The sequence below is a fragment of the Corythoichthys intestinalis genome, chromosome 13 (assembly GCF_030265065.1).
Source record: "Corythoichthys intestinalis isolate RoL2023-P3 chromosome 13, ASM3026506v1, whole genome shotgun sequence".
Taxonomy (NCBI): Eukaryota; Metazoa; Chordata; class Actinopteri; order Syngnathiformes; family Syngnathidae; genus Corythoichthys; species Corythoichthys intestinalis.
Genome location: NC_080407.1, coordinates 579461 through 596243, shown reverse-complemented (window position 1 = coordinate 596243; position 16783 = coordinate 579461). Strand labels below are relative to the sequence as shown.

Sequence of the window (16783 nt, the reverse complement as noted above, 5' to 3'; positions counted from 1 at the left end):
AATGAGAGCGTTTACTCATTTCCCGCTTGCTTGTGTACACTGCGTCTTACATTACGAGAGAACCTTGCCTGACCAAAATGTGACTAGTGTGAAGAGAAAGGACAAGTTCACGTCGCTGAAATAGTGTTAAAAGCAACCACGAAACGGGCCGTCGGCTATTCTGATCTCTCGCGACCGAACCCGGTGAAATATTCCAACCGCGCAGCCAATCATTGGCTCGTTCTTTACATTCCACAGTCACTCAAAAGAAGTAATAGACACATGAGTCGCTTTAATGATTGTCACACATATGTTAATATGTACACACAGAGGAGATACTTCGTAGTAACTGTAGATAAACTACAGATAAAAACCGGAGTCTGTAAACAACATTCACAAGATCATTTTCCCACAGTTGTAACACTGTCAAACCCTGTGATATCACTTAATATACTTCAAAAGTTACTGCAGCTAAACTACAGAAGCCGGAGTCTGAATAACACACGCACATTATTATGGATGGATACACCGTGACCCGTAGAATAGTTCCAAACTACCAATTAGCCAGAATGAAAAGCTATGAGAATATATTTGTAGGCTTGGTGGTTGGAATACTAACAATCAGTACGATGTCTTGGCCCTCCCTGCAATTGCAGTCAAAAATATACCCGCTGCAATGTGGGGGGGGAAAAAAAAACATTCCAAGGTTTGTGTAGGAGGCGGGTCCGCTGAGTCAAAAATAACTTCCAGTGTGGCACCGTGCCCCAAAAACCTTTTTTCCCCCCAAACTACTCACACTTGCTCCCTAATCGGTTAAAAACAAAAAAAAAATTTCAGACCTTTGCTCTTTCCCGAAAGTAGTTGACACAGAACAAAGTGAGTAAACAGCAGTAAAAAATAGAGGTTCCCTTTGCAAACATCAGGAAATTTGTCACCATAACACTCTTGACAGCAGTCTTTCAATGTCAGGGGAAGAGAAAACTGGCTGCGCAAGTCTTTCGTAATTAGGTCTCCATTGCCACACCTTGACCTTTGGAGAGGCACGCACAGAAACCCGACATCAAAGTTTCACCTGAAGGAACGTTGCCAAAAGTCTATCACGACTCTTTGAGCAGCCCGAGTTTCTTTAGCGCCTGCTTGCGAGATTCCTCGTTAGCCGCTCGGCCAGAAAACTGTACGGTTACACCTTGGGGACGAAACATGGGGGCCGGTTTTCGCCTGACGTCGGAGGTAGATTTTGCTCGCGCGGCGGCGTCCGCGCCGGCTTTGCGATGCGACGTCTGAGGGTTTCTCGGCGCCGGGTTCGGAGCCGAGCCCGCGGGGAGGCGTACCCCGGCGGAGGGGTCGATGGTCCGACTCTTGCCCCCGTAACTGTTGAGCTCGGCGGGCAGAAGCCGGGGTCTGCGATTCACATCGATGTGGGAGCTGAGGATGTCGGGAAGGTCGCTCTTGGTCATGGCTCCGGTCGCGGGGTTCACAATTTTGGACTTTCCTCCGTAGCTGTTGAACTCGCTGGGGTTGCTCAGCACTGAAGGCACGACATTGGCTTCAGAGCTCGCCGGAGCTGTCGCGGGTTCTTTCTTAGCAGGACCTGGAGTAACCACAATGGATTTACCTCCAAAGCTGTTGAGTTCCAGCGATATGATGTCTGACGGCTGGGCGGCAGGAGAGGTTTTCTCCACGTGAGGCGGGCTCACTGGAGGCTTTTTGTCCTCAAAGCTTCTAGGTGATTCGAAATACAGAGTTTCTGCTTTCTTGGTTGATGTGTAGCCTTGCGGCAGCGTCGGGACCTCACCGGTCTCTATTTGGGGAAGCCTGTTAGTGACACTGATCTCTGCGCTCGGGATGGGTCTCGTTGCCGCGCCGTCAACGGTATCGGGGACTGACGTTCCTCCCGAAAGGGCTCGGTTCCTGGCCAGGCCCAGTTTCGACAGCGCTTCCATCCGGGTTTTCTCTGGTGTCGGGTCATTGAAGGAAATGCTGCGAGTGGGGGGACTTAGCGACTTGTGCGCTAAATTTGGTACGGATTCCTCGGGCAGGAGAACCTGTGGTCCTCCTGTTAGATTAGACATTACCAGCGCACGCCTGTCGTGGAGGTTAACATTGGACACCGGCTGATTCTGGAGATCTTTGTTGCCGAGAATCATACTGATGTTTGCAGGGTATCTGGTAGGCTTGGCAAACGTAGGAGGACCCTGCTTTGTGGGAAGATCTTCACCATGGCCTGATGACTTATCACCCTCACGGCTACGCCTGCGCTGGAGCAAAGACGGACCGACGGTCGCTTCTTCGGCCTGGTTCTCTGCTATCTTCTTGGCAATGAGGACGGGCGTGGGGACGGAGCCCGCCGGGTGGTAGGAGTGCCCGTCCGTCGGCTCACGGACTGCGGCGTGATCGGCTGGATCGTGTCTCGGCTTTATCTCAAAGTGACTCTCGGGGTTCGTGGCCATCTTCTGGAAATCTAAGAGGAACAAAGTTCAGAGTTCTAATACTCAAATTTGAATGGATTTAACTGAACACAACAAAACATGCAGTACCTGGACTGGTAGGATTGAACGCCAATTTGGCAAGCAACAAGTCTGGATCTGGCCGGACCAAGTCTATAATATCCTGGTCTTTAGCGCTGAGGCGCCTGGCTGAAAGAGAAGGTACTCTGCTGAGATCACGGGTCGGGGAAGGTCCATCCATCTCGTGGTCAAGAAGGCTTCCGCTGCCTGGCGTCTTGGCGAGCCCGGCCTTGAGCTCGTCCTCCTCGAGGCTGTTCTCCAATGAGCCTATGGTCTCCTCGAAAAACTGGAGGCACTCCTTCTCCTCAGGACTCAGAAAGCGTAGCGTGTCTTCATCCTGCGCAGGTCGATTCAAAGTCACTCGGTTGTCGAGAACGTGTAATCGAGACGTGGCTCGGGAGCCGAAAAAAAAAGGCCGGCGGACCGGTCGGGGCGGCGTCGTGTGTCGCGAATGGATGCGGTCCCTGAGGCGTGCGAAGGCTGTCGAGCAGGTGCGATTGGCACAACTGTGTGCTGACTGCGTCTTTTGTATAAACAACGTGAATCACTCGAAAGTCATCTGACGCGCTCACTGTTTAGATAATAGAAGAACAGAACAAGGCTGCTCTGTAGTGGCTCATTGTCAGTCCCACAAAAGACCCTTGAGTACAGGGTAGGGAGGTACAGTATCTGTATGCTTTATATGGTGAACGCCCACCTTTACCCCTGTAGGTGCCGTCGTTCCCGATTGCAAGTGGGCTTTACTTGTGCTGTGGGTGGGAGTTTGGGCAAGCAAAACCGTAATAAAAGTTGCTACGGCCGTGTCAGGGAAGTTTTTGTGTCAAAACCCGCTACTCCCTTTCTTTTCGTCAACATTCCAGACTCTGAATCCTTCTTAAAGTAAGCCAAAAAAGGTAACGATACCACTCAAAGTATCTAGGTAGTTTTCCAGTCTTAAGTCTTACTCACCCGAGATCTGGAGCTCCGCCTCAAGGCGCCGTTGAGTTGGGAGCGGCGCGGATTGTCGGCCATGTCCCGGATGAGGCCGGAAGGGCTCGGCAACGCTTTGGACATCTCCGGGGGCGCAGCTACGACGGAAGCGGACTCATATCTGCTCCTCGCTCTGAGGAGTCACCCGGTCATCACTTGGCCTCGGTCTAGAAGGGAGACGTCAGAAGGAAATCCTTTTGCTTTCAGGCTCACGCTTTTAGAAGCGGCATTTCTTTTGTAAGCTTAGCTTGTCGGGCAGGATTTAAAAGGCAAGTACTGTACTTGACTTGCAAGAGCCTGAGCAAGTACCTCATGACGAGCTATTTCTTGGTCAAATATTTCTTTGGGTTTTATTTGCAACTGAAGAAAGAAGGGATCACCTCAAGCACACAAATCAAAGTTGTGTTCTCGTGATGGGAAATGTCTATTTACGGTGCAAAATGAACACAGATACTCCTGAATGAATTATGAAGCAACAGTGCTGCGGGCAGACCTGTTTAACTGGACTGTGCGCCCGCCGCACAACCGGCTCCTCCACCCGAAACCACACATTCCAGAGTGGAAAACACGACTTTGCCTTCATCGCTCAGATTTCGCGTCAACAATAGCCGATTATTAGTAGGACTATCGTTCTTATAATTGTCCTGTTTGAACATTTATTCCAGTGAATAGCACCAATACATCAGCAGCGTAGCATTGTGTTGCCGTGACCCACTTCACCTTGCGCGAACACGCGGATGGCTGGGTTGACGTTTACATCTTCACCTGGTTACAACTCGCAGAAATTTCTCTGTGACACCATCAACACCGTTCAATGTAGTTAGTCGTTGTGATCATCGGTTTACGACGAGTTTTTGAACATGAAGAATAGCATTTCATTTTATGGTATGATTTAATCCATTAAATAATGTGATTTTTTAAATTATATTTGTTCCGCCTCCCCTCTCCAAAAAAAAAAAAAAAAAAAAAAAAAAGCTAGCAAAGTGGGGTAAATAGGATTTACCTTCAAATGTGAAAGCTCCATCCTCGAGTAAATGTCTCACCTCCCAGAAATAGGTATTTTTCTCCTGAAAGAAACTTGTGTTGCCGCCTGTCGACTCCACCTCGACTGATGACGAGACAATTTAAAGATGCCAACAAGGGGTAGGGGCCCCGCCCATCGCTCTTGAGCGCGTGCGTGCGTGCGTGCGTGCGTGGAGGAAATTAACCTAACGTGTGGTGTTTGGGTAGTCTTCCTTGTTTATTCTCAGGTGTGTGAAAAGTTCCATGATTTACTTAGTTGACCATATGCTATTCCTGGATTCATTTAGATGTTTGTCATTTAGCACCATCTCGTGGATAACATGGGTATTACAGCCTTTTAATAGACGTAAGTAAGGGACGTCTACATGTGATTTCATTGTTACTTTTATCATTCTGGGTTTATGAAATCTACTCCTCTAAATCGGTCACCATCATGCTTCTAAAATCAAAAGTAAAGAATCGTTAGGGTGTGATATTTACTTCCGAGCGGTCCCCGAACGCACCATCTTGGAGTTCCCTGCGCCGGCCGGGGCTGCGTCAACTAGCGCCGCTCTGCTAGCCAGCGTCGTTTGTCGGCTCGTTCTTCCCGGAAGGAGGGAGCCCACCGTCTGCCTTCTGTCCGCGCATCGTGTCCGGTGAGTCCCCTCTGCAAGTCGGGATTTGAAGGATAAACTGGCCCCAAATGGCTTTCGTAGGTCCATGATCGGACGGGAAACAGTCTGTTGCAGTTTAGCAGCTCGAGATAGTCTGTGAGCGAGCGAGCAACGTTGTTTCTGGGATTTAATGAAGCCCGAGTGCATAGTAAAACCTACGTCGATTGCAAAAAGACATCATTTATTTGCTAAAGAGCACGATAGAGTCAGATTGTGGTGAGCAGTCGTAGTGGGGATTAGCGTTTTAGCCTCGAGCTAACTGTTAGCCCCGAGCTAAGTAGGATTTTGTAGTCAACGCAAGGGCACGTTAATTGGAAGCATTTTATGTCGAACAACTAAACGGTTATTGAAATAAATTACGAAAATGATAAGAAAACTCATTAGCTCGTGGCTCGTTTATCAGGTGCGTTCAGGTGACTCGAGAAAACCTGTCAGTGGGACAGGAGAAAACTAAATGCTGGCCCCCAGCGGATATTTGAAGGAAAAAAACACGTATACAGCACTATGAATATTTTCAATGAGTTTTGGGCTCAAATTGGCAAGTGTTGATGAAGTGTAGCGCTATTTTGCCTCACCCTATCTGATCAATGCCATCAGTTGCACTATTGTTTTGCTTGTACTAGAAAGTCTTTCCTAATCACATGACCCGGTAACTCGATCAGTACCCGGCGTCCTATGCGGTGTCGGGTTACCACAGCTTCTTGAGGACCGGTGTCCATGGTGATGGACCGAGCCACGATCCATCAACGAATCAAGTTTACAGAGAGCCGTCTGAGCCCTCCCCCATATTTTTGATGTCAAAGTACTCATTTGCTCTTTGACAACTACCTACGCATAACTGTGGTTGAAATTGGCTCTTGGAGTGAATGGTGACTTTGTTGATGTTCTCTGCTGCTCTTTAGCCTGAAGGATGAGCCACGGCAGCCGCCATGTCCTGCAGCAGCGCTCCCACTAACGCCGAAAGCCTGGAGGGCTTCCACGAGGTCAACCTGGCCTCGCCCACCACGCCTGATCTGCAGGTACCGGCCGGCGGCCAAGACGACCTTCCTTAAAAGTATCCGCAAAATAAACCCACTAAAACACATCTTGGTCGCCACAAAGCCCCCTCTGGTCCGAATGGATGGGTCTGACCTCTCTTGCTGTCAATTTCTGCTCGTACTATGCTTCTATGCACACGCTTAAAAAAAAATCGACTTTAGAGTGTCATAGTATCGGGGGCCGTAACCAGAGTGCATTTCAGTTTTCATTCAATCAATTTTGTTTATTGAACATTTTCTTCATTCATGATTAAAAAAATAGAAACAAATGTAATATTTAAAAAAAAAAAAAAGATATCTATTTTTTTTTTTTTTGAATGACCAAAAAGTCACAATCATAGGCTGCCATTGACAGCGATGGATGTTAATGGTTTGTCACTTTTCTGTGTGGCCACAAGATGGCAGCGTAGCAACACATGCGCTGCTTGAGCCTACGGACTTTAATAGTAATCACTTATAAATCAAGTTTTTGAATCGGTGAACTAAAATGGAGAAATCTCTTGACTTGACCACACTGTGCGTTGTCCCCACAGAACCAAGCGGAGCAGCGTTCTCCCACCTGCCACAGCACGCCGCCCACCTCCCTGTACCGCACCCACTCGCTGGGGGCGCCGCCCGCCGGTTTGCGGGCCGACCAGCTCCCCACGCGGCCCGTCTATTCCACGCCGCCGCACGCTCACAATGGCGGGTAAGCGCCCGTGCCCGCCTTCCGCCCTTTTAAAAAAAATCTCAACTGCTCATCTCCTCGCCACCAGCGTACCTGAGGCGGACGCGACGGACATCAACTTCCTGTCGTGCGACGACGGTGAGGAGTGCGGCACGTTGGCCGAGAGCTTTTCGCGCCTACGCAGCCCTTCGGTCATGGAGGTGCGAGAGAAAGGATACGAGCGCCTGAAGGACGAACTGGCCAAAGCGCAGAGGGTAAACCGCAAAAGTCAAGGAAGGGCTCAACTCGTCGACGGCGATAGACGTCAGATCCGTTTGGAACCGGGCGGATTAGCAGTGATCGTTCGATCTGTTTGGACGTCTATCGCTGCCAATGAGTTTTAACTGCTGTGTGCGTGCTTGGTACATTTCATGTGATTTTTTTTTTTTTTGTGTGTGTGTGTGTGTTTTTTGTCATCACGTTTATTTTGCTCTTTATTGGCTGCGAGCATGCCCGTTTTCCACGTTTCATTTGATAGTAATGTCACGGAGGATGCAAATTATGATTTTCTTTTCATTTCTCCTTCATGTGCGTGTTGTCACATTTGATCGGATCACCATTGCTTGCCGTCATGTGCGTGTGCGCGCGTAAGGAGCTGCTGTTAAAGGATGAGGAGTGTGAGAGGTTGTCAAAAGTGCGCGATCAGCTGGGCCAGGAGCTGGAGGAGCTCACCGCCAGCCTCTTCCAGGTCCGTGCGCCCCGCCTTTCCGCCTTTGACAGAGAGTCGCCATTCCGGCGGACGAGCGGCGTTTTCCCAGCACGTCAAAGAAAATCCACCTCGGTTTCCAATTGTCCTTAAATGTTTTTCTTTCAGGAGGCCCACAAGATGGTGAGAGAAGCCAACGTCAAGCAGGCCAACGCCGAGAAGCAGCTGAAAGAAGCTCTGGGCAAGGTGAGCAGCGTACTATACTCCTCCCTCGCCGCCGCCTCCGCTCACACGTGCTAAATAGCGTTTGGCCACACCCCCTCAGATTGACGTCCTCCAGGCGGAGGTGCAGGCCCTCAAGACCCTGGTCCTTTCGTCTCCCACCTCACCCGTGGGCGAGCTCCCCAACGTGGGCGCCAAAACGGCCTTCCGGAAGGGTCACAGCCGAAACAAGAGCACCTCCTCCGCCATCTTGGGGACGCAGCCCGACCCGTCCGCCACGCAGCCCATCGTGCGGGAGTGTCGAGAGGTCCGCTCGCCTCCGCTTTTCGCCGTAGCCGCAAATTACTCGCGTGTGTAACTCTCCTGAGCTCTGGCGGCAGGCGGACGCGCAGCTCTTCAGTGAGTTCAAGGCTTGGAAGGAGGATCCCACGCTGGACCGCGGCTGCTGCTTTCTGGAACGAGTTTACCGCGAGGACATTTACCCTTGCCTCACCTTTAGCAAGAGCGAGGTCAGGTCACGGCCGGAACGGACACGGTAACGTTTCGGCGAGGGCGATAGACGATCGCCGCCGGTTCGAACGGATCAGACGTCTATCGCCGTCGACGGCGGCCGACGACTTTACGTGTTAAATGGAGAACATCGATTCTGAAAAATGAAATGCCACAGAAGTGTACTTTGACAATGTTGCTGACGCGAACGGATAATTCAACCCTGTCCTCCCTGGCTTCAGCTGGGGTCGTCCATCTTGGAATCGGTGGAGCGAAACACGCTCGGCGTGGAGCCGGTGGGATTCCAGCCGTTGCCCGTCGTCAAAGCCTCGGCCGTGGAATGCGGCGGACCAAAGTGAGCCCGACGTCGCGCTCGCCGGCCGACATGTACGTTGACAAATACGTGTTTCTTTCGGTTAACAGGAAGTGCGCCCTTAGCGGTCAGACCAAAACCTGCAAGCACAGAATCAAGTTCGGGGACTCGTCCAACTATTACTTTGTGTCGCCGTATTGCCGATACAGGGTGAGTAGCGCGGGCAAAAAGGCGGCGCGGTCCGCCTCCGACGCGCATCCGACTCAAATGGCGATTTTGTTTCAGATCACGGCCGTGTGCAATTTCTTCACGTACATCCGTTACATCCACCAGGGGCTGGTCAAGCAGCAGGACGGTAGGAAACGTCGACACCCCAAAAAAAAAAAAAAAAAAGTGCCACTCCGAGCCGTCGTTTTTGTGCGCTTTCAGCCGAGCAGATGTTCTGGGAGGTGATGCAGCTGCGCCGCGAGATGTCCTTGGCCAAGCTGGGCTACTTTAAAGACAACCTGTGACCGAGCGACACCGCGTTTCCACGCAAGGTGACAAAGCGGTTGGGGATCACTCAGCGGTGTTCCGTTTTTGTCAGTCTTTTCAAACGCTAGAAGGAAATCTAAAATTGACGACTGATGTTTACAAACACTCCCGGTTTGATTTCAGGGTTGCGAAAATTGACAGTCAACCGGAAAAGGCTTCACTATGGGAATTGTCCAAATGTGAGAGAGCGCGTGACCTTTTTGGTTATTTTAGCGAGCGATAGCGCTTACAACACTCATCATTTTGTAAATGAAGGGACAATACGCTTATGTCAAGGTTGTGTATTTCATTTATCATTCCCAAAGTCAAGTTCTGATGTTGGAATTTTACAACCCTGGAGGTAAGGCTCATTCACCCCACCATTTTGTATGCTGCGTTCAAAGGCAAACTTGCCACCTTCATCTCATTTATTTGCGGGGAAATAGGAATTTATCTTGTATATTTGTAATGAAAGAAAATGAACTCTTAAGACACCAAACACTCTGAAGGACCTTTTATTTTTTGGAAGTTGAACTTGTCTTTCTGTGTGCCTGTGTATTAAGTTTGTTTGTCAAGTGAACCTCTCATTCCAAGTCAATGTCACTCCTCCTCTCCTACTTTACTTTAGTGCCTTTTCTCTCACGATGAAATAAACAAATGAATTCAAAAAGCAGCGGTGCCGCTAGTCCGTTTTTCTTGCAGACTCTGGAAACGGATGTACGAGTGTTTTGCTGGCACCTTGTGGCTTCATTTGGTAATTCACCAATGTTTTCTTGACTTAAATTTGGGGGTCAAAAATATACAACACGGAGTTGCCTTTTCTCACTTTATTTCAAACGCAAAACAGTCTCAAAAATAAAGTTCTCTGTTTCCCCTGTCGCTCATGGAGTAGAGGACTTTTGGTTTTTTTTGCCCCAAAACACGGGGGCTCCTAATGCGGCCATAGGCCCCAAGCCATCCCGGGCAGGATGAGCGCCACCAGGACGGCGGAGAACAGGTTGACGGCGTTGTTGTCCAGGATGGGTTTGCCGCTGATCCAGTGCGTGGTCGGGGACTCGTAACTCACCACCTTCCCGATACTGGAGTCGAAACCTGCCGAAACGCCGTCGTCGATGACCTTTTGCTCCGAGTCTAGAGATTCCCGGATTTCCTACCTGAGTACTGCACGCTGGCTCCCAGGAAGGAGTCGACGAGGGAGCCCAGCAGGCCGGCGGCGCCGCCGTACAGCGCCACGGGCCACTGGGGGTCGCACAGATGGAGGTCGCCGACAAACAGCAGCTGCGACGCCAAGTAGGCGGCGCCCACCGCCAGCCCGCCCAGGAAGCTGGCCGCCAAGCCCACGTGGGTCACGCCGCCGTTGGTCCCTGCGGGCGGCGGGAAGCCGAGTCACCGAGTGGCCGCGGCGGGGCACGCGCCGTGTCCTCACCTTCCGGGACCTCCCGCCAGGTGGTGATGAGTCTGGGCCGCGACGGACTGAGCACGGGCCCCACCTCCGAGGCCCAGGTGTCGCCCGCGCTGCACGCCAGCGCTCCCAGCAGCGACAAGCACATCCACGAGGCAGTGTACTGACGCCCGAAGTCGATGGGGATCTCGCCCGGACCCGCCTGAACGCCGTTTCGACAATTATTTTTGACGTTTGAATCTCGGCTAATTTTTAACAACAAATTTCAGACAGTTCCAAAAAGAAAAAGAAAAATCCTTTAGAAATTCTGCGACTGCTCATATTCACTTCTGTCCTTTGACGCCCTCTTGTGGCATCTTGGGTTTACAGCAACAACACAAAAAACGCCAATGGTTGAATTTGTCAAAAAGTGAGTGTGTTCTCATCAGTGACTGTGTATGGAAAATAATCATGTTCATGTTTTTGGGTTGCCTCCCCATTTTGTGCTCACCTCAATCATGTAAAGCAGCGCCAGCTGTGTAGGGATGCCTCCGTTGCAGAACACTTGCACCCAGTTTCTCTGGCCGCCTGACACAAACAACAGGTGGGTCCTAGCGCCGCACGGCATCGACGTGTTTTTATTTTTGCCCACCTTCTTTGTAATCGGCGTCAATTTTCTTCTTGTGTGCGCCCCCCCAACGCGTCAGCTTGGACGAGGTGAAGAAAAAAGTCAGCAGTGAGCAGAAGAAGCTCAGGTTGGCCATGCTCAGCACAAAACCCACCAGCAGAGCTGCCAACAGAGTCAAATTTGTGAGTTGAGCGTTGGTGATGCTGCAGACAAATGTAAAAAAAGAATGTGATTTTCCAATTTCACCCGGAAAAAAAATGATGATGTGACTCCAATTTGAAACTCAAGTAAAATGTGTTTAAACTACTGTGGCAAGTACTATTTGACGTCAACCTCGCCATGCCGAATGGCGCTCTTTAACTGCAGATCATTCTGCTGCCACGGCCTCATCCCTCGCAAAATCCGCACCTCCGAGCGCCCCCGACCGGTCCAGGCTGCGTCTTTTGACCGCTCGGATGGTTAACACCAGTGGCACCAAAATGGAGAAGAGCCATCGCCACGGCGACACGGGCTGCAGCGTCCCTGAGGAGCACAGGTGAAAAACGTACACATACTTGCTTGGCAAAACTAAGTACGCGTCAGGGGAAAAAAAGTAAACAACTATGGTCGTCCCCCTCTCCCAAAAAAGAAGGTCCTACATTTTTGAATTGCAAATATTTGGGGCAAAACATCAAAAGGAGAAGGTTCCCTTGCATTTAGTCATTGAGTCGTTTGATACTGCCATCTGCGTGACCGTCGACGGCATTAGACGTCCAATCTATTTGAACCGGGAGGCCCAGTTGAAACGGATCGGACGTCTACTCGCGATCGACGCGGACGGCACCGAAAGAGCGAATGGGAAAAATTCCCAAAGCGGTGAGCTCGTTTTTGTACTGCTGAGCATCATGTGACCTTACAGCGTTAACTCCACAGCGGGTCGCTCAAATGACTGCGGCGGGCTTCTGTGAAAAACGTCCCAACGAGCGGAACGTGCGGTCGGATTCCCATCTGTGCCTCTTTGTGCTCAGGCTCCGAGGCCTGCGCGGCCAATCAATGAGGGCCCTTCTACGCCTTGCCGTGAACAATCTTTGCGACCTTTCTGGATTAATGACTCGCCGTCATATGTTTCGAGGCCGAGGAACCGTCCGGGAGCCTCCGGAAGATGTGGCTTTTCAAGGCGGAGGAGATCGGCACTGACCTGAGTAAGCGCTGAGGGTGAGGGAGAGCATCCAGAAGAAGAGGGACAGAGCCAAAGTGGCGCACAGCAAGATCATGTCGCTCATCATCTTGAAGGTGTCCTTCATCGGGAAGCCACCGGCCTCAACGGTCAGCACGTACGGCGAGCACTAAGCGAGACACGGCCAGGAGGGGGGGGGAAAATGTCACAGACAACCGCACGCTGCAAGAAAACGCCTGTTCAAATTTTGCTGTCGGTTTAAAAGTGAGCTGTCAGAGGATTCTACTTTTGGGGTGGGGAGTCTGATGCTCCAAAATGAAAACGTTACCTTTCATCGGATCTATTGGCATTCATTTGATACAATGTTTTATGATGAATGTTTATTCTTAGAACGTGCCAGATATTACATTATTACAGACAGGTTTAAACGCAGTTATTCCTGAACGACGCTAAACGCATCTTCCATTGGTAAATTTATTAACCATTTTTATTTATGACCATTTATTAATTATTAAGTTCCAATAACAACCACAAAAGGAACAGATTGGAAAAAAATAAATAAAAACAACAACAATAGGAAGCATAAAACAATAGCAAACCTTTTCCAGAATTTGATTTTAACTAGCATTTTCATGTAAGAGATGGTAGGTAGCACTGCTCTAGCGATAACTTTTACAAGATAAAATACCGCAAAAGTATCAATTGTGCAACTCACCAGAGTGGACACGGATCATGGTCACTTTTTATTTCGCCTCGACGCCAAACACCGGGCCGTGAAATAACATTATTAGCGATACTAAAAAAAAAAAAAAGAGTAGGCAGCTTTCGAAAGTTGCAAAAAGGAGGACGAAAAAAGATGTCAGGCGGAACGCAATGGTGAGCGGTGACAGCGGCACACCTCGCCGGAAGTCTGTCAGACGAGACTTCCGTTGACATACAAATACTAGCTTTATTTGTGAGGAAAAGTAGGTTTTGAACGAGGCCAGACATTCGACAAAGCGTCATTTTGAAAGGTCTTTCATGTCATAAATGCCACATGTTAAGTTTGACTTTCGAAATGAGCGAAGCAAAACCATTTGTTTCGCTTCGTATTTTACCGTGACCTTTTTTTTTTTCTTCTTCTTCAAAACACTATCCTACGCTTAAAATTAATCACATAAATTATTCGAAAACTGTATTGCTAAATATATATATATATATAAACCCCAACATTTATTCATGTTGCGGCATTTTTCTTTTTTCCCCCCACTTATGCGATTGTAATTTGTGATGTTGGATTCATGATTATTCCTTTAGGCTTGTCTGTTATGTTTCAAGTTGGACAACAATGTACCATGCCACTTATGTTGTGTATGTGTATATATAATTTAAAAAAAAAAAATCATGTTGTCGGGCGCGTTTTGATGACGACATTTTGAGCAAATGTTGCGTTTTGTCGCCTCCAGTTCTAGTTTTGGATAAAGCAAGGCTCATATCAAGATCTTAGTTTGATCGGATAGATTAATATCCGTCAATTTATTTTATTTTCGTTTTGAACCCGGAGATTTCTTCGCCTCCGGAAGGGTCCGTTTAACACTGTCACAGGTGACCGTGTACTGTATATGCTGCCTCCTGCCGGAAATTCAACACAAAAGATGGTTTGCATTTCCTGCTCGTCTTCGTCCCGTTGGTTTTAAGAAAGCTTTTAAAAAAACGAATTCATTCATGATTAAGGTTAAAAAATAAGTATTTGTGTCGTTCTGTGTTCGTTTAGTGGCTGTTTCGTCGCCATAAATGATTAAAATATCTCTCACTTTAAAAGTGATTCTTTCGTTCACCACCTTCCGTTTCTTAATATTCCGGCAGGGGGCGGCACATACAACGTCTCCCTATTAGAGACGTTGTAAGCAGACCCCTTCGAAAGCGAAGGAATTCAGAGTTCAAAACTCAATGTCAAGTGAAATAACTGCTTTTATTTGGACAGCATGGTTCCAGAGCAAACTAAATATGTAAAACTAGATATTTTGTCTCCCCCCCCCCCCCCCCCCAAAACCTTCCCATTTTCAATATGTATATTTTTTAAACGTTTGGCTTTGAGGTTTTTTTCCCCCACCATCATTATAATAACGCAGTTTAATTACACGGGCAGCCACTTAACATATTTGAACCGGAAACATAATGGGACATCAAGCAAATCAAGAGACCTTTTTGTTCTTCTTATGACAGAAATTCTTTGCTTTTAAATCTTTGTTAGGATTTTTGTTCTCTTTCGTCATTCACTAGTACACAATGAATGAGTGCTCTTTTGGAAACATTCCAAAAATCAAGTCAAGAAATTGCTCTCATTTCAACCTGTATGCTTGTTTGTTGATTTGGGTCCATTGCTCCAGGGGGACTTGAAAGCTCCTCCTTCAACTCCGACTGCCTCAAACATTGAAGAGAGAAGTTTGGAAGAGATGGCAAAATACACTCGGTTAGCTCCAGTTGGAGATGTTGTGAAATCGTATGAGGCTAGAAAGAAATTTCAATTAAATTTCAAATTTTTTTTTTTGTCCTTTCCAAATGGCAACTAGTCCATTTTGGTTTTTGTTGTTGTTGCTGATTACTCCATGGGGACCAGATCACAATATATTTTGATATATGTATCTCATATTTACATAACTACGGTAGACTCCAGATTCATTTTAGCACAAAAACTCTCAGTGCCTTCAACCAAAGGCATACGTTACTTTGGTCCATGAGCTAAACATGTGCTATTGTCCAGACTTTAGGTATATGCTGTATTCTAAGTCAACGATATACATCAACCGTATTGTTTACCCACCTCCATCAGATTACAGGAAATCCACTTCTTTGTGTAGTCAAAAAGTGCTAAAAGAGCCCCCCTCCCCCTAAGTTAGATGGTCACAAGCGTTCTGTCAGCAAATCTATGCGGCGACAAATTGGTGAGCATAATGTTCTCCCTCGTGTGAAGCGACCATTTTCACGTCCCGTCCAGTGTGTCTCAGTTAGGCGCTTACTCTCCCGAGTTTAAATGCGAGTGCGGTTTGCAGGCCCATCCCAATGTGATGACACCGACGGCCATAAACGCCACAGGAACATCTGTATGACCTAGTCTGTTGCATATAGTATACACGGAGGATTATACTTGCTGAGAGGTCACGCTCTCTAATTTGTTAGAAATTGGCACTGACACGTGATGCTCACCCACTGTTAACCTTGACATGTCAATTTGGGATCACATGTCGACGTGTGTTAGAGAACTGTTCAGGTTCGGCGCTCGCTCAACCCAGATGAAATAAAACAGGACACGTCATTTCCTCTCATTACTGTAATTGAGTAGTCCCCCCCCCTGTGTGTGTCCTTTTTTACTCCGCAATTTGACTTGACTTTTCTACTACCATTTGGACAAATGCTGAAATGCTTCCATATGGCTGCCAAAAATTCTTTATGCCCCAACGTAAAGAGGTCAAAGTGTTTTCCTGTTGACGTATTCCAAATGTGTGTGAAGGGTAAAGAAAATGGAAAATTGCAGCAATGAGCAGGGCACAAATACAGCTCTGTGCCCGCCCGCAGACCGCATGCAGGGGCAATTCTCTGAAATGTTCCAAACTCTGCAACCTGGGCCTGTGGCTCTCCGATGCGGTTTGATATCAAACGGAATCGGTCGTGCTCGTCGGCGTGAGGTTTCACTGTTTACGATGCACCTCGCCTTGACCTTCAAGGAAGCGCATTGGAACCCACTTCAAGCTTGAGGCACTCATTTTTATCCACACAAACACTTTCAATTCAGAAATTTGGACAAATTCTGTAGAAGGTGAAAATGATCAAGTTTGAAAGGCAAACATTGGGTTATAAATGTGATGCTGAAATCAGAGCATTCCGCACACTTGAAGTCACACAGCTGTGTGACCTAAATGAATTGATACAATTATTAGAATTGTGCTTCGTTAAAATGTATATAAATCCATTAAATCTGATTTGAACAAGCGTGTCACCATCGGCGTCATCTCGGAACGTAACGTTTTCAATCTGACGGCAGAACAAGCTGGGGGGCCTGTTGATTTAACCATCGATATAAAGAAATCGACTGTTTGTGTATGGAGTCTTTCCAGGAAGTTTTTTGTCCTCAAGAACAAGATTGCAAGATTGCAAGATTGTAAAAGAAAAGAAACCTGTGCGAACATGAGTTTGAATTGATGAAACACATTGATTAGTCTCACGTAAAAATTCTGTAAGGAATTTGATTCCAAAATGACGCAAAAACCAACCACGGCGTGAGAACATTCTTTATTTGGATCGACTCTTTCCACGCCATTGACGGATGTCTAATCGCACCGTATAAATATGCCACTAAAAGAAAAAGCCCAGTTTGACGGACTGAGAATCTTTCAGTGGCAGTGAAAGGAAAATGTGTTATCCTGAATCTAACGCTCTCGTCAGCTGACTTCATTTGGGAACTACTGTATGTTAGAGCGCGTTAATTTGTGCAAAAACGGTGTGCACGGTGAAGTGAGGGCGCCTCATTTCCAAACAAGTGCTTTGTCGACATCTTGTGTGCTCTGCACCTTATGGCTTTGCT

General features: G+C 48.0%; 3 protein-coding genes across 10 annotated transcripts; 1 reads left to right on the top strand and 2 right to left on the bottom strand.

Moving 5' to 3' along the window:
- Nucleotides 1-6: 6 nt before the first annotated feature.
- LOC130928259 (uncharacterized) lies at nucleotides 7-4709 on the bottom strand. The gene is made up of 4 exons (XM_057854681.1): nucleotides 4459-4709; nucleotides 3435-3622; nucleotides 2517-2823; nucleotides 7-2440 (listed from the first exon to the last, which is right to left on the bottom strand). The coding sequence occupies exons 2-4, from the start codon at nucleotides 3537-3539 to the stop codon at nucleotides 1077-1079; spliced, it is 1776 nt and encodes a 591-aa protein (XP_057710664.1). The 5' UTR covers nucleotides 3540-3622; nucleotides 4459-4709; the 3' UTR covers nucleotides 7-1076.
- Nucleotides 4494-9898, top strand: rab3ip (RAB3A interacting protein (rabin3)). 6 transcript variants are annotated; one of them, XM_057854738.1, is made up of 13 exons: nucleotides 4727-5113; nucleotides 6034-6150; nucleotides 6702-6856; nucleotides 6924-7089; nucleotides 7467-7562; nucleotides 7689-7766; nucleotides 7846-8049; nucleotides 8123-8251; nucleotides 8474-8586; nucleotides 8655-8754; nucleotides 8830-8899; nucleotides 8974-9083; nucleotides 9202-9898. In XM_057854738.1, the coding sequence occupies exons 2-12, from the start codon at nucleotides 6061-6063 to the stop codon at nucleotides 9054-9056; spliced, it is 1284 nt and encodes a 427-aa protein (XP_057710721.1). In that variant the 5' UTR covers nucleotides 4727-5113; nucleotides 6034-6060; the 3' UTR covers nucleotides 9057-9083; nucleotides 9202-9898. The 6 variants fall into 6 exon arrangements, with proteins under 6 accessions (XP_057710718.1, XP_057710721.1, XP_057710716.1 ...); XM_057854734.1 differs by having other exon boundaries at nucleotides 4803-4824; nucleotides 4931-5113; nucleotides 8974-9891; XM_057854735.1 differs by lacking the exon at nucleotides 4727-5113 and adding an exon at nucleotides 4494-4705 and having other exon boundaries at nucleotides 8974-9892.
- Nucleotides 9148-15475, bottom strand: tmem19 (transmembrane protein 19). 3 transcript variants are annotated; one of them, XM_057854761.1, is made up of 10 exons: nucleotides 15409-15475; nucleotides 15026-15317; nucleotides 14554-14622; nucleotides 12244-12391; nucleotides 11475-11588; nucleotides 11091-11228; nucleotides 10950-11026; nucleotides 10484-10661; nucleotides 10212-10421; nucleotides 9149-10149 (listed from the first exon to the last, which is right to left on the bottom strand). In XM_057854761.1, exons 2-10 carry the CDS (start codon nucleotides 15029-15031, stop codon nucleotides 9989-9991), a joined length of 1101 nt encoding a protein of 366 aa, XP_057710744.1. In that variant the 5' UTR covers nucleotides 15032-15317; nucleotides 15409-15475; the 3' UTR covers nucleotides 9149-9988. The 3 variants fall into 3 exon arrangements, with proteins under 3 accessions (XP_057710746.1, XP_057710744.1, XP_057710745.1); XM_057854762.1 differs by lacking the exons at nucleotides 14554-14622; nucleotides 15026-15317; nucleotides 15409-15475 and adding an exon at nucleotides 12938-13117 and having other exon boundaries at nucleotides 9543-10149; XM_057854763.1 differs by lacking the exons at nucleotides 12244-12391; nucleotides 14554-14622; nucleotides 15026-15317; nucleotides 15409-15475 and adding an exon at nucleotides 12938-13117 and having other exon boundaries at nucleotides 9148-10149.
- Nucleotides 15476-16783: the final 1308 nt, after the last annotated feature.

What these genes read in the sequence shown, in the direction of transcription:
- LOC130928259 (XM_057854681.1), bottom strand. Translation starts at nt 3,539, where the DNA reads ATGTCCAAAGCGTTGCCGAGCCCTTCCGGCCTCATCCGGGACATGGCC. An exon ending in GGCGGAGCTCCAGATCTCGG is followed by an intron (nt 2,824 to 3,434) that starts GTGAGTAAGACT and finishes CGACCTGCGCAG; the next exon opens with GATGAAGACACGCTACGCTT. An exon ending in GTTCAATCCTACCAGTCCAG is followed by an intron (nt 2,441 to 2,516) that starts GTACTGCATGTT and finishes TGTTCCTCTTAG; the next exon opens with ATTTCCAGAAGATGGCCACG.
- rab3ip (XM_057854738.1), top strand. Translation starts at nt 6,061, where the DNA reads ATGTCCTGCAGCAGCGCTCCCACTAACGCCGAAAGCCTGGAGGGCTTC. An exon ending in GTGGAATGCGGCGGACCAAA is followed by an intron (nt 8,587 to 8,654) that starts GTGAGCCCGACG and finishes TTCGGTTAACAG; the next exon opens with GAAGTGCGCCCTTAGCGGTC. An exon ending in GCTGGTCAAGCAGCAGGACG is followed by an intron (nt 8,900 to 8,973) that starts GTAGGAAACGTC and finishes GTGCGCTTTCAG; the next exon opens with CCGAGCAGATGTTCTGGGAG.
- tmem19 (XM_057854761.1), bottom strand. An exon ending in CTGGCGGGAGGTCCCGGAAG is followed by an intron (nt 10,422 to 10,483) that starts GTGAGGACACGG and finishes CGCCGCCCGCAG; the next exon opens with GGACCAACGGCGGCGTGACC. An exon ending in AGCCAGCGTGCAGTACTCAG is followed by an intron (nt 10,150 to 10,211) that starts GTAGGAAATCCG and finishes GCGTTTCGGCAG; the next exon opens with GTTTCGACTCCAGTATCGGG.